Here is a 14,255-nt window from a genome sequence, read left to right as displayed (position 1 = left end):
CTCTGAGAGGGAAGCTACGAACGCACCCGTAGTAACATAGATCTAGAGCCAAGAAGATTATATGGCATAAAGTGTCCTATTATCTTGTATTCCTAGCAGACTGGGCCACATTTAGCCTAGCTGCTATCAAGGCCAAAGAACCACAGGCTAACTTTATCACACATCAATATAAACTGGGTAACAGTCATTAGTTTACGTAGGCCTGTCTGTCTGTAGAATCATCCTTCAATCACAACTCTGTTAATGTGTAACTCAGAGCTGCCTAAGGTTATGGGGTTGGTTGGGCCTCACTCCAGGGGTTTATTGCGCCACACCCGGGTGGTTTTACTGGAGCTACAAAGTCCAGATAACTACTAAAGTATCACATCACTCCTTTTTTATTTGATCCGTTCCCTCCGTTCGTCCTGCAGCTGATGAGAAGGTATGAACAGTTTGAACATATCTTTCTGTTGCTTGTCTTGTCAGATTGAACTTCTTCATCAGAACTTATTTTGCTGTTGTTGTTGTTGTTGTTGTTGGTGGGTTAGGGTTGTTGTTGTTGTTGTTGTTGTTGTTGTTGTTGTTGTTGTTGAGGCCTGTGCCTCACCTGAGAGAGATGCATTCTGACTAGAGGATATGTCTTCATTCATACTTCCTTGCTTTTGATTTAATTTAAACAATCAGTCTTGACCGCAATCTACAGCCGGTCTAAATGTCACATATCTTGGCTCTTTGTTTTCTTTGTGTTCTTTTTGTGCTCGCCCTAACTCGCCCTAACTCGGTGACGTGAAGGCCAAAGTCACGCGGAGCAACGTGATCAGTCATTACCTGGCCTCGTCCCCCCGCCCAACCCTACCTGTCCAACCCTACCTGCCAGCTGCCTTATCAGCGTTCCACTGCACACCAGTGGATCTCCAGGTTACAACAATGGCCACAGCGGGCCGTCCAGGTAAACTGTTAATGTCAAAACTGAACCACTTTGGTACCAATCATAAACCTGGACACAAGCTTATGTAGGTTTTTGAGAGTTAATTAACATGAATTTAATTGTGTAATCATCATTTAATAATGCAAAATACGCTAAGATTTTAATGACCGTTTTCAGAAATGCCAACAGACAGTTTTTAGCCTAATGAAACCCAAACACGTGTGAGACAACTTAATTTAAATAGATTATATTATTAATTGAAATGTCTGTTATGACAACAGTCACAAGTGCATTAGTGCACTAGACTGAATGCATGAGGATGCGCTGGCCTACTGTATTTAGGTGTGTAGGGTAGGGGTGGGGGTAGGGGGGCAGGGGGGTAGGGGTAGCCTAGAGGTTAGAGAGGCCGGTTAGCAATCGGAAGGTTGCTGGTTCGCTCCCCGCCTCAGGAGGGAGCTGCATGTGAGCTGGTGACTGGAGGGTTGCTGGCATCATATCTAAGGTGCCTACCACTGCTGTTGTGTACTTGAGCAAGGCACTTAACGCCTAATTGCTCCAGGGGCGCTGACTATGGCTGATCCTGTGCCTAGAGCAAAACATACATTCCGTTGTACTCTGTGCAATGACAAGAGCAATGATGGCAGTTGAAACGTTTCGGGCGAAGCAACTTGTACCTGCAGTAATCCAGAGTAGACAGGAACAGAACAGACTTAGGAAAAATAACAAACCAAAGTACTTAACTTAAATCACAAGAGCATAGGAGACTAGATTCTATGAAATTCCAAAAAGAGGATCACAAGACAAGCCTCTCTGAAGCTCTCACAATGACAATCGGGGGGTTAACTTGTTCTCCAGGATTCAAGGGAACACAGTACAGTGCAGGCGCCTGCTTCAGTGACCTGAAGTCTTACATCCTGACAGCATCTCACTTGTTTAACGTAATGTCTGCAGTCTGTAGATGCTGATGAATCAAACCCATCACAGCAGCTCATGGGCCACGTACCACAACAACTTTTTGTAGTCAGGAAGTCAGAACACCGGCAAGTCAGACACACACACTAACAGCAGACCATAATTTCCATTCAAACACAGACTCATACAATGATCAGAATCAAAATCGCTTTAATTGACCAAAGTACAATGCCAGCAGGCCCAAGGACTTTACTTTGGTGTTATTGGTGCTAAGATACATACAAGACGGACACTGGAGACACGCGTGGCATAACGACTTAGGTATGCAATACAACAACCTTAGCCAGACAACCTTAGCCAGACAACGCCACCTTGGGAATTGCGCCCAAGGAAATAATATCCAGGAGGAATAATTCAGACACCTCGAGTTACAATGTACAATATCCCCTATAGGTTCTTTATATATTTCAGCGTCTTTGAGCCCCAGAATAGCGCTATATAAATACCATGAATAATTATATATATAAATGTATTAAAATGTAAAGAAGAAGTCATGTTTGGAAGCATCTGTGGGAGGAGGGTCAGTGTCTGTTGAGAGACTGAGGAAGCATCTGTGGGAGGAGGGTCAGTGTCTGTTGAGAGACTGAGGAAGCTAGAAGTCAATCACTATCACAGAACAACGTCATGTTGACTACAGACACATTTAGACAGGTCATCAGTTCAAACAGCTAAACATTCTACTAGGCTGTAGTCTACTAGACACACCAACATTTAAGACCATATATGGCCTCATACACATCCACACAGTTGGTCACAGCACCTTTATTGGACAAGACATCACAGATGACGGTGGGCTTATTGGATTTGGCCCCAGATTCAGTCGATACAGCCGCCATACCATGACCTGACCAGCAGATGTCAGTATGGAGCTGCTGTATGGTTGCCATGGTTTCAGTATGGAGCTGCTGTATGGTTGCCATGGTTTCATTATGGAGCTGCTGTATGGTTGCCATGGTTTCATTATGGACTTTATGACTTCTCTCTCTCTCTCTCTCTCTGCCAGGTGACTCCCTCCATCTCTCAGAGCTGAGGATCGTGCTGCTGGGGTCCAGAAGAGCAGGGAAGAGTTCATCAGGAAACACCATCCTGGGCAGAGAGGAGTTTGACCTGAGGAGAACTGCTCAGTGTGTGAAGAGACAGGGAGAAGTAGCAGGGAGGCAGGTCACTGTGGTCGACACTCCAGGCTGGTTGAGTATTCACCCTGTAGAGTGGACCCCTGAGCTGGTTAAACAGGAGATTGTAAGCAGTGTGTCTCTGTGTCCTCCAGGACCTCACACTCTCCTCCTGGTCATAGAAGTGGATGTTTCATTCACTGAGGTAATGAGAAGTTCAGTAGAGGAACACCTGAGACTTCTCAGTGAGGGAGTGTGGAGTCACACTATAGTGCTGTTCACCCGTGGGGACTGTCTGGGAGACACAACCATTGAGCAGCACATTGAGAGTGAAGGGAAGGCCCTCCAGGGGCTTGTTGAGAAATGTGGGAACAGGTATCATGTCCTCAACAATGAGAACAGGGGTGATGGCACTCAGGTCACAGAGCTGCTGGAGAAGATAGAGGAGATGGTGGCAGGAAACAGAGGAGGCCATTATGAGATAGAGAGACAGATACTGGAGAAGATAGAACAGGAAAGGAGGGCAGTGGGAGAGAGAGCGAAACAGAGACTGAAGAAGGTGCAGGAACAGAGAGAGACCCTCAGATCACTAAAGGGTGAGTTTATTTCTGTCTCTTTTTAAAAACAGGTTTGTTAAAGATTTCACTAGAACAACATGTTTTCTCTCCATTTCACTTAGTTTTAAAAGCAAAATCATGATGTAAATATACTTTCCATGCCTTAGATGATGAGGTGGATAGAGCTTTCAGTTTGAGATGGAGTTGCTAGCTCCTACAGTAGCAACAGTAAACTCACTGACTAGCTAACTGGCTGTCTTGCCTCACAGTTTAGCTAAAATCAAGCTGACAAACTGATTAGCTGAACTGTGAATACAGCTAGCTAGCCAGCTATGTGATTTGCTTAACGTCAGACAGAAAATACCTTCTTCATTTGAGTGGAATGCGATATGAAACAGATTCAACCTCAGAGTAGATTCCTCCACATCAGTGTTCAGTGCTCCGACTGTAACCGGCCTTTTCTCTCTCATGATTGGGAGTTGAGACACGAATGTGGCATGAAAAGAAAGCTGAGATTCAACATCTGGTTTTGGCTTCAAGTGACTGAAAATGATGGAGCAAGTCACAAACTATAAAACAGGGAAAAACGCATTAATGGCGGTGGTGTGGTAGCACGGTTACCATGACAACCATATGTAGTATACGATTACAGTGATACTAGTTAATACACTTTGGCTTTATAAGTGTTTTTCTGCATGGCAAAGATAGAAAACCCTGTTATGTGTGAAATGTCAATTAAATGTGTATAGATGGATAAGCATCTCCATGTATATAGATAGATAAGCATGTCCATGTATATAGATAGATAAGCATGTCCATGTATATAGATAGATAAGCATGTCCATGCATATAGATAGATAAGCATGTCCATGTATATAGATAGATAAGCATGTCCATGTGTATAGATAGATAAGCATGTTCATGTGTATAGATAGATAAGCATGTTCATGTATATAGATAGATAAGCATGTCCATGTATATAGATGGATAAGCATGTCCATGTATATAGATAGATAAGCATGTCCATGTATATAGATAGATAAGCATGTCCATGTATATAGATAGATAAGCATGTCCATGTATATACTATATAGATAGATAAGCATGTTCATGTATATAGATAGATAAGCATGTCCATGTATATAGATAGATAAGCATGTCCATGTATATAGATAGATAGATAGTCCATTTCAACATTTCAAGAGATTTAACCAGCAGTATGTGGTTATGGGTGTTCAGTCAGGTACACAAACACAATTTTACATAGGAATACACACACACACACACACACACACGCACACACACACACACACACACACACACACACACACACACACACACACACACACACACCTTTGTTGTGAGCTGGGGAGAATACAATTACTTATTTCTTGACATTCATTATTTCTCTCTCTCTCTCTCTCTCTCTCTGCCAGGTGACTCCCTCCATCTCTCAGAGCTGAGGATCGTGCTGCTGGGGTACAGGTGTGCAGGGAAGAGTTCATCAGGAAACACCATCCTGGGCAGAGAGGAGTTTGACCTGGGGAAGGCAGCTCAGTGTGTGAAGAGACAGGGAGAAGTAGCAGGGAGGCAGGTCACTGTGGTCGACACTCCAGGCTGGTTGAGTATTCTCCCTGTAGAGTTTACCTCTGAGCTGGTTAAACAGGAGATTGTAAGCAGTGTGTCTCTGTGTCCCCCAGGACCTCACACTCTCCTCCTGGTCATAGAAGTGGATGTTTCATTCACTGAGGAAAAGAGAAGAGCAGTAGAGGCACACCTGAGACTTCTCAGTGAGGGAGTGTGGAGTCACACTATAGTGCTGTTCACCCGTGGGGACTGTCTGGGAGACACAACCATTGAGCAGCACATTGAGAGTGAAGGGAAGGCCCTCCAGGGGCTTGTTGAGAAATGTGGGAACAGGTATCATGTCCTCAACAATGAGAACAGGGGTGATGGCACTCAGGTCACAGAGCTGCTGGAGAAGATAGAGGAGATGGTGGCAGGAAACAGAGGAGGCCATTATGAGATAGACAGAGAGATACTGGAGAAGATAGAACAGGAAAGGAGGGCAGTGGGAGAGAGAGCGAAACAGAGACTGAAGAAGGTGCAGGAACAGAGAGAGACCCTCAGGTCACTAAAGGGTGAGTTTATTTCTGTCTCTTTTTAAAAACAGATTTGTTAAAGATTTCACTAGAACAACATGTTTTCTCTCCATTTCACTTAGTTTTAAAAGCAAAATCATGATGTAAATATACTTTCCATGCCTTAGATGATGAGGTGGATAGAGCTTTCAGTTTGAGATGGAGTTGCTAGCTCCTACAGTAGCAACAGTAAACTCACTGACTAGCTAACTGGCTGTCTTGCCTCACAGTTTAGCTAAAATCAAGCTGACAAACTGATTAGCTGAACTGTGAATACAGCCAGCCAGCCAGCTATGTGATTTGCTTAACGTCAGACAGAAAATGCCTTCTTCATTTGAGTGGAATGCGATATGAAACAGATTCAACCTCAGAGTAGATTCCTCCACATCAGTGTTCAGTGCTCCAACTGTAACCGGCCTTTTCTCTCTCATGATTGGGAGTTGAGACACGAATGTGGCATGAAAAGAAAGCTGAGATTCAACATCTGGTTTTGGCTTCAAGTGACTGAAAATGATGGAGCAAGTCACAAACTATAAAACAGGGAAAAACGCATTAATGGCGGTGGTGTGGTAGCACGGTTACCATGACAACCATATGTAGTATACGATTACAGTGATACTAGTTAATACACTTTGGCTTTATAAGTGTTTTTCTGCATGGCAAAGATAGAAAACCCTGTTATGTGTGAAATGTCAATTAAATGTGTATAGATGGATAAGCATCTCCATGTATATAGATAGATAAGCATGTCCATGTATATAGATAGATAAGCATGTCCATGTATATAGATAGATAAGCATGTCCATGTATATAGATAGATAAGCATGTCCATGTATATAGATAGATAAGCATGTCCATGTATATAGATAGATAAGCATGTCCATGTATATAGATAGATAAGCATGTCCATGTATATAGATAGATAAGCATGTCCATGTATATAGATAGATAAGCATGTCCATGTATATAGATAGATAAGCATGTCCATGTATATAGATAGATAAGCATGTCCATGTGTATAGATAGATAAGCATGTCCATGTGTATAGATAGATAAGCATGTCCATGTATATAGATAGATAGATAGTCCATTTCAACATTTCAAGAGATTTAACCATCAGTATGTGGTTATGGGTGTTCAGTCAGGTACACAAACACAATTTTACATAGGAATACACACACACACACACAGACACACACACACACACACACACACACACACACACACACACACACACCTTTGTTGTGAGCTGGGGAGAATAAAATTACTTATTTCTTGACATTCATTATTTCTCTCTCTCTCTCTGCCAGGTGACTCCCTCCATCTCTCAGAGCTGAGGGTCGTGCTGCTGGGGTACAGGGCTGCAGGGAAGAGTTCATCAGGAAACACCATCCTGGGCAGAGAGGAGTTTGACCTGGGGACAGCTGCTCAGTGTGTGAAGAGACAGGGAGAAGTAGCAGGGAGGCAGGTCACTGTGGTCGACACTCCAGGATGGTTGATGGATGCCCCTGTAGAGTATACCTCTGAGCTGGTTAAACAGGAGATTGTAAGCAGTGTGTCTCTGTGTCCTCCAGGACCTCACACTCTCCTCCTGGTCATACCAGTGGATTTTTCATTCACTGAGGAAAAGAGAAGAGCAGTAGAGGAACACCTGAGACTTCTCAGTGAGGGAGTGTGGAGTCACACTATAGTGCTGTTCACCTGTGGGGACAGTCTGGGAGACACAACCATTGAGCAGCACATTGAGAGTGAAGGGAAGGCCCTCCAGTGGCTTGTTGAGAAATGTGGGAACAGGTATCATGTCCTCAACAATGAGAACAGGTTTGATGGCACTCAGGTCACAGAGCTGCTGGAGAAGATAGAGGAGATGGTGGCAGGAAACAGAGGAGGCCATTATGAGATAGACAGAGCGATAGTGAGGAAGACAGAAGTGTGGAGAAAACCCAAAGAAGAGAGAGCAAAACAGAGGCAGGAGAAGGTGAAGAAACAGAGAGAGATCCACAGATCATTCATAGGTGAGATTATTATTACTGAACTGTTATGAAGGAAACTTCCATATCAGATCACTGTGATGGTGGCTGGAATACTGAGTTCTCTGTGACATAGAACCACTCCCATTGGTCAGTTTGGCTACTGACCAATGGGCTTGTGCTAAGATGGTGGATGATTGATGAGATGGCGAATCAGTTCATTTCTTTGTGTAAAAGTTTGTGCTGTCTGAATAAGGCAGGATCTCTAGCACCAATTTACAGACACGTCCTTGAATACGCTACATCAAATTAAAGATGTTTTGATTGTAACTTATAAATGCTTCATGAGCTTAGCACAACTGTCTTACCCTATCATAATAACCCAAAACATAAGGTTTCACTACTCATTTTAAGAGGGGTTACATTTCTCCATCTCTCAGCTGTCTGCCAACACAAGTGACAGGGCTGCTGTTTATCTAAAGAAACAGAATTCAAAACATGTTTATATTAACAGATTATAAAGAGATAAAGATACAGATTATATAGATTATATAGAGATAATGAAGTATTCCATTGTGTGCATCACATTCACTGTTGATTTTAAACCTCAAATGTGTCCCACCTTCCCATGCAGGTGAAATAGATGTGCAGTCAATCAATCAATCAAACATTATGGCTTGTAGCATGTTAGCATGCCCTCCCAAGTCACCAATATCAATGGTGTTCTAAGGATGTTCAATGGAGACACACCCTGTATACAGCATGTCAATGGGAGATGCTCATTATACTGTGTTGTTTCTCTCTCTGCCAGGTGACTCCCTCCATCTCTCAGAGCTGAGGATCGTGCTGCTGGGGTACAGGGCTGCAGGGAAGAGTTCATCAGGAAACACCATCCTGGGCAGAGAGGAGTTTGACCTGGGGAAGGCAGCTCAGTGTGTGAAGAGACAGGGAGAAGTAGCAGGGAGGCAGGTCACTGTGGTCGACACTCCAGGCTGGTGGAGGGATAACCCTGCTGGGGAGACCTCTGAGCTGGTTAAACAGGAGATTGTAAGCAGTGTGTCTCTGTGTCCTCCAGGACCTCACACTCTCCTCCTGGTCATACGGGTGGATGTTTCATTCAAAGAGGAAGAGGCAAATGCTGCAGAGGCACACCTGGAGCTTCTCAGTGAGGGAGTCTGGAGTCACACTATAGTGCTGTTCACCTGGGGGGACAGTCTGGGAGACACAACCATTGAGCAGCACATTGAGAGTGAAGGGAAGGCCCTCCATTGCCTTGTTGAGAAATGTGGGAACAGGTATCATGTCCTCAACAATAAGAACAGGGGTGATGGCACTCAGGTCACAGAGCTGCTGGAGAAGATAGATGAGATGGTGGCAGTGAACAGTGGAGATGTGTTTTATCCTGAGAGTCAGGTGGGGGGTCAACCTTCACTGGCACCAAGAAAAGCTAACAGCATACGGTTGCCTCCGAACAGTGAGTATGGTTCTCTGACTCACATATACAGTAAATTATATACTGTAGTGATTCCAGTGTGACAAAGCCTCTGATCTGTTGTTGTTGTTGTTGTTGTTGTTGTTGTTGTTGTTGTGTTACAGTGAGTGGAGGCAGCAGACCAGACACTGGTTATGGATCTGAGCTGGTATCTAAGGGTGGATCAGTGACTGAGTCAGCAAGAGGAGCTAGGAGCATGGAGCCTCCTTTAAGCAGTGAGTATGGTTCTCTGAAGACATCTCCCCTCCATCACATACATACATATATACATATATACTACCTGTACTGTAGTGCTTCCATCACATACATACATATATACATATATACTACCTGTACTGTAGTGTTCCATCACATACATACATATATACATATATACTACCTGTACTGTAGTGCTTCCATCACATACATACATATATACATATATACTACCTGTACTGTAGTGTTCCATCACATACATACATATATACATATATACTACCTGTACTGTAGTGTTCCATCACATACATACATATATACATATATACTACCTGTACTGTAGTGTTCCATCACATACATACATATATACATATATACTACCTGTACTGTAGTGCTTCCATCACATACATACATATATACTACCTGTACTGTAGTGCTTCCATTGTGCCAGCAAAGCTTTCCCAGAATCTGATCTGTTGTTGTTGTTGTTGTTGTTGTTGTTGTTGTTGTTGTGTTACAGTGAGTGGAGGCAGCAGAGCAGAGACAGGGTATGATTCTGAGCTGGTATCTGAGGTTGGATCAGTGGCTGAGTCACTGTTGAAGCCTGAGAGAAGGAGGAGAGACGTCCTCACAGAGGATCCAGAGGTTCTCCAACAGTAGACTCTGCTGAGAGGTGTGGATGGGGCTGACTCCCTCCTGCTGAGAGGTGTGGATGGGGCTGACTCCCCCCTGCTGAGAGGTGTGGATGGGGCTGACTCCCTCCTGCTGAGAGGTGTGGATGGGGCTGACTCCCTCCTGCTGAGAGGTGTGGATGGGGCTGACTCCCTCCTGCTGAGAGGTGTGGATGGGGCTGACTCCCTCCTGCTGAGAGGTGTGGGTGGGGCTGACTCCCTCCTGCTGAGAGGTGTGGATGGGGCTGACTCCCTCCTGCTGAGAGCTGTGGATGGGGCTGACTCCCTCCTGCTGAGAGCTGTGGATGGGGCTGACTCCCTCCTGCTGAGAGGTGTGGATGGGGCTGACTCCCTCCTGCTGAGAGGTGTGGATGGGGCTGACTCCCTCCTGCTGAGAGGTGTGGATGGGGCTGACTCCTGGTCCTGGGTCCCCCTCTGAAAAAGTTTTTTTTTTGGGTCAACTGTCTCAAAGTTGTTTCTATTGTTTCTGTTGTTAAACACTTTGTGACAAAACTGCTTTTATAAAAAACTTTTTTTTATATTTCAATATGAGTTGTTAACATCCTGACTCTGACGATGCAACTGTAACAGAGTTATGATGTTTTATCGTTTTTGTTCAGATATTTGTTTATTTCATTTTTATCTACTGTGTGTACTACTTTGGTTTACTGTATGAACCCTAGCTACTGTACTGGACCTCGTCTGGTTGTACTTTTGTGCTAGCTACAATTTCCATGTCTATATCATGACCATTTCCATATGTACCAATACCAATATTAACCATATCCTGATTACAAATTAAAAATAAAATCTGCTCATTGAAAATATGTTCATGACTGTTTGCTTTATTAATATGCAACTGTTTTCAAAACTGAAATGAAAAGTAGTTAAACCAGTTAGTCATGTGTGGTGAGACTGGTCTGGGTTGGTCTGTGTTGTTAAACCAGTTAGTCATGTGTGGTGAGACTGGTCTGGGTTGTTCTGTGTTGTTAAACCAGTTAGTCATGCGTGGTGAGACTGGTCTGGGTTGGTCTGTGTTGTTAAACCAGTTAGTCATGTGTGGTGAGACTGGTCTGGGTTGGTCTGTGTTGTTAAACCAGTTAGTCATGTGTGGTGAGACTGGTCTGGGTTGGTCTGTGTTGTTAAACCAGTTAGTCATGCGTGGTGAGACTGGTCTGGGTTGTTCTGTGTTGTTAAACCAGTTAGTCATGTGTGGTGAGACTGGTCTGGGTTGGTCTGTGTTGTTAAACCAGTTAGTCATGCGTGGTGAGACTGGTCTGGGTTGGTCTTTGCAGTGACACACCTTCATTTCTCGTGGTCTTATAGTCCCAGGAGTTAGAAAGGCTTTTCCCCATTGTTTATATTTTTTATATCCCAAAATAAAATGATTGGACAGACCTACACAGACCAGTTAGATCACACACAGACCTACACAGACCTACACAGACCAGTTAGATCATATACAGACCTACACAGACCAGTTAGGAATCACTGTAACGCCAAATAGATAATCATGAGTTGAAGTACAAGTGTGGAAAATGTTTGCTTTGCTTTGGTGGATTGGAAGAATTAATTAATTAATTGTATAGCCTGATGTTTGACCAGTGAAACCATACAGTACAGTTTTATAGCCTGATGTTTGACCAGTGAAACCATACAGTACAGTTTTATAGCCTGATGTTTGACCAGTGAAACCATACAGTACAGTTTTATAGCCTGATGTTTGACCAGTGAAACCATACAGTACAGTTTTATAGGTTAGATATAGCTGAGATTAGAAATAACATCATAACATCATGAACATTTGTGGAGCGCTGTTGCAAAACTAGCTTGAAGTTTAAGATGTTTAGGCCTTTGGCGCCACCTACTGGACTTATTGTGCCACAACATCTCGTCACCTCAACTCCCAAAGTGAGGGCTCAGGTGAGGTTCATTAGGGCTCAGGTGGGGTTGATTAGGGGACTGACTCATGCTACCAGGCCACTCGTTGTTTCACAAGTGACTTGTAACACAAAGCAAGCCTTTCGTTCATGAAAAAAAAAAGCGCTTGGAATGACTTTACGAATTTACGAAAGCACCCTTTGTCGTGTAGGCTAAAGATTGTAGCCTAATTAGAATGGAGACTCATTCGTGCTACCTCAAGCTTCAACATTTGAAGGAAAAGTGCTATACAAATAAAAGTTTATTATTATTATTATTACTATTATTATTATTATTATTATTATTATTATTATTATTATTATTATTATTATGAGGGTCAGGGTTAGCCCTATCCTGTTCACATGATGAATACATTTGGAATCTGATTTATTTTGAATGAAGCATGGGTCTACACTTCACCAGCTTCAAATCATGTTTTGATAAAGGTCATGTTTGATTCAGGAAATGTATTTCTTTGAGCATAACTGGTCAACAAACCAATGAGAGAGTAACTAAATCTGTTCTGTTTCCAGGTCTCCATAATGACATGTTGTGGACAGGGAGCATCTCCAGGTAGGAACATGGTTATCATTCATTCATGCTGGATGGAAGCTTTGGCCCTGAAGCTGAGAGGTCTGAATGAACAAGGTCGCTGGTTTGCTCTCTGCGTCCGTCTCAACTGGTGAGATTTGACTTTGGTTTGTCTTGGTTCCACCATGGTGTGGAAGGTGGAAAGGCTGTTTGAAGGACTAGGATGGATGTGGTGGTGTCGTGGTTGGGTGGAGGGTGTTGGTGTCATGGCTGGGTGGAGTTGTCGTGGCTGGGTGGAGGGAGAATGTGTCGTGGTTGGGTGGTGGTCTTGTGGCTGGGTGGAGGGTGGTGGTGGTGTCATGGTTGGGTGGAGGTGTCATGGCTGGGTGGAGGGTGGTGGTGTCATGGTTGGATGGTGGTGTCATGGTTGGGTGGAGGTGTCGTGGCTGAGTGGAGGGTGGTGGTGTCATGGTTGGGTGGAGGGTGGTGGTGTCATGGTTGGGTGGAGGGTGGCAGTGTTATGGTTGGGTGGAGGGTGGTGTTGTCGTGGTTGGGTGGAGGGTGGTGTCATGGTTGAGTGGAGGGTGGTGGTGTCGTTGTTGGGTGGAGGGTGGTGCTGTCATGGTTGGGTGGAGGGTGGTGGTGTCGTGGCTGGGTATAGGGTGGTGGTGTCATGGAGGGTGGTGGAGTCGTGGCTGGGTGGTGTCATTATTGGGTGGAGGGTGTCGTGGTTGGGTGGAGGTGTGGTGGTTGGGTGGAGGGTGGAGGTGTCATGTTGGGTGGAGCGTTTTGGGGTGTTTGGTTGGAGGGTGGAGGTGTCTTGTTTGGGTGGAGGTTTGAAGTGGTGTCGGTGTCATGGCTGGGTGGAGGGTGGTGGTGTCGTTGTTGGGTGGAGGGTGGAGATGTCATGGTTGGGTGGAGGGTGGAGGTGTCATGGTTGGGTGGAGGGTGGAGCGTTTTGGGGTGTTTGGGTGGAGGTGTCATGGTTGGGTGGAGGTGGTGTCGGTGTCATGGCTGGGTGGAGGGTGGTGGTGTCGTTGTTGGGTGGAGGGTGGAGGTGTCATGGTTGGGTGGAGGGTGGAGCGTTTTTGGGTGTTTGGGTTGAGGGTGGTGGTGTCGTGGTTAGGTGGAGGGTGGAACATTTTGGGGGTGTTTGGGTGGAGGGTGGAGGTGTCATGGTTGGGTGGAGGTTTCATGGTTGGGTGGAGGGTGGTGGTGTCATAGCTGGGTGGAGGTGGAGGTGTTGTCGCTGGTGTGTTTGGGTGGAGCATGTTGGGGTGGAGGGAGAAGGTGTCATGGTTGGTTGGAGAGTTGTGGTGTCATGGCTGGGTGGAGGGTGGAGGTGTTGTGGATGGGTGGAGGGTTGTGGTGGCTGGGTGGAGGGTGGAGGTGTCGTGGTTGGGTGGAGGTTGGTGGTGGCTTCGATGGGTGGAGGTTGGTGTTGTAGCTGGGTTGAGTGTGGTGGTGTCGTGGCTGGGTGGAGGGTGTTGGGATGGAGGGTGCCCAGTCCTAACATGAAGACATGGAGGTTAAAAGCAGGACAAGGGCCTTGTCCTAATATGAAGACATGGAGGTTAAAAGCTAAAAGTTAAAAGGTATCATGGTTAGGTGGAGGGTGGTGGTTGGGTGGTGTCGTGGTTGGGTGGAGGGTGGTGTTATGGTTGGGTGGAGGGTGGTTGTGTCATGCCTGGGTGGAGGTGTCATGGTTAGGTGGTGGTGGTTGGGTGAAGGGTGGAGGTATTGTGGGAAGGTGGAGGGTGGTGGTGTCATGAAGGGTGGTGGTGTCG

The 14,255-nt window shown here is 45.1% G+C and overlaps 1 protein-coding gene across 1 annotated transcript; it reads left to right on the top strand.

The window, feature by feature from the left end:
• Positions 1-340: 340 nt before the first annotated feature.
• LOC308164901 (GTPase IMAP family member 8-like) lies at positions 341-10,817 on the top strand. Its single transcript, XM_080538963.1, has 8 exons — positions 341-421; positions 772-928; positions 2,883-3,587; positions 4,985-5,689; positions 7,000-7,704; positions 8,471-9,133; positions 9,256-9,366; positions 9,867-10,817. Exons 2-8 carry the CDS (start codon positions 907-909, stop codon positions 10,004-10,006), a joined length of 3,051 nt encoding a protein of 1,016 aa, XP_080395089.1. The 5' UTR covers positions 341-421; positions 772-906; the 3' UTR covers positions 10,007-10,817.
• Positions 10,818-14,255: the final 3,438 nt, after the last annotated feature.

This window comes from Nansenia antarctica (assembly GCF_963989245.1).
Source record: "Nansenia antarctica genome assembly, chromosome: 9".
NCBI lineage: Eukaryota > Metazoa > Chordata > Actinopteri > Argentiniformes > Microstomatidae > Nansenia > Nansenia antarctica.
Note: the sequence above shows the minus strand (reverse complement) of the source record. Positions and strands in the feature narration are given on the sequence as shown.

Coding starts and splice junctions, on each gene's coding strand:
- LOC308164901 (XM_080538963.1), top strand. CDS start 907: ATGGCCACAGCGGGCCGTCCAG. Junction 5,690..6,999: donor GACCCTCAGGTCACTAAAGG/GTGAGTTTATTT, acceptor TCTCTCTGCCAG/GTGACTCCCTCCATCTCTCA. Junction 7,705..8,470: donor GATCCACAGATCATTCATAG/GTGAGATTATTA, acceptor TCTCTCTGCCAG/GTGACTCCCTCCATCTCTCA.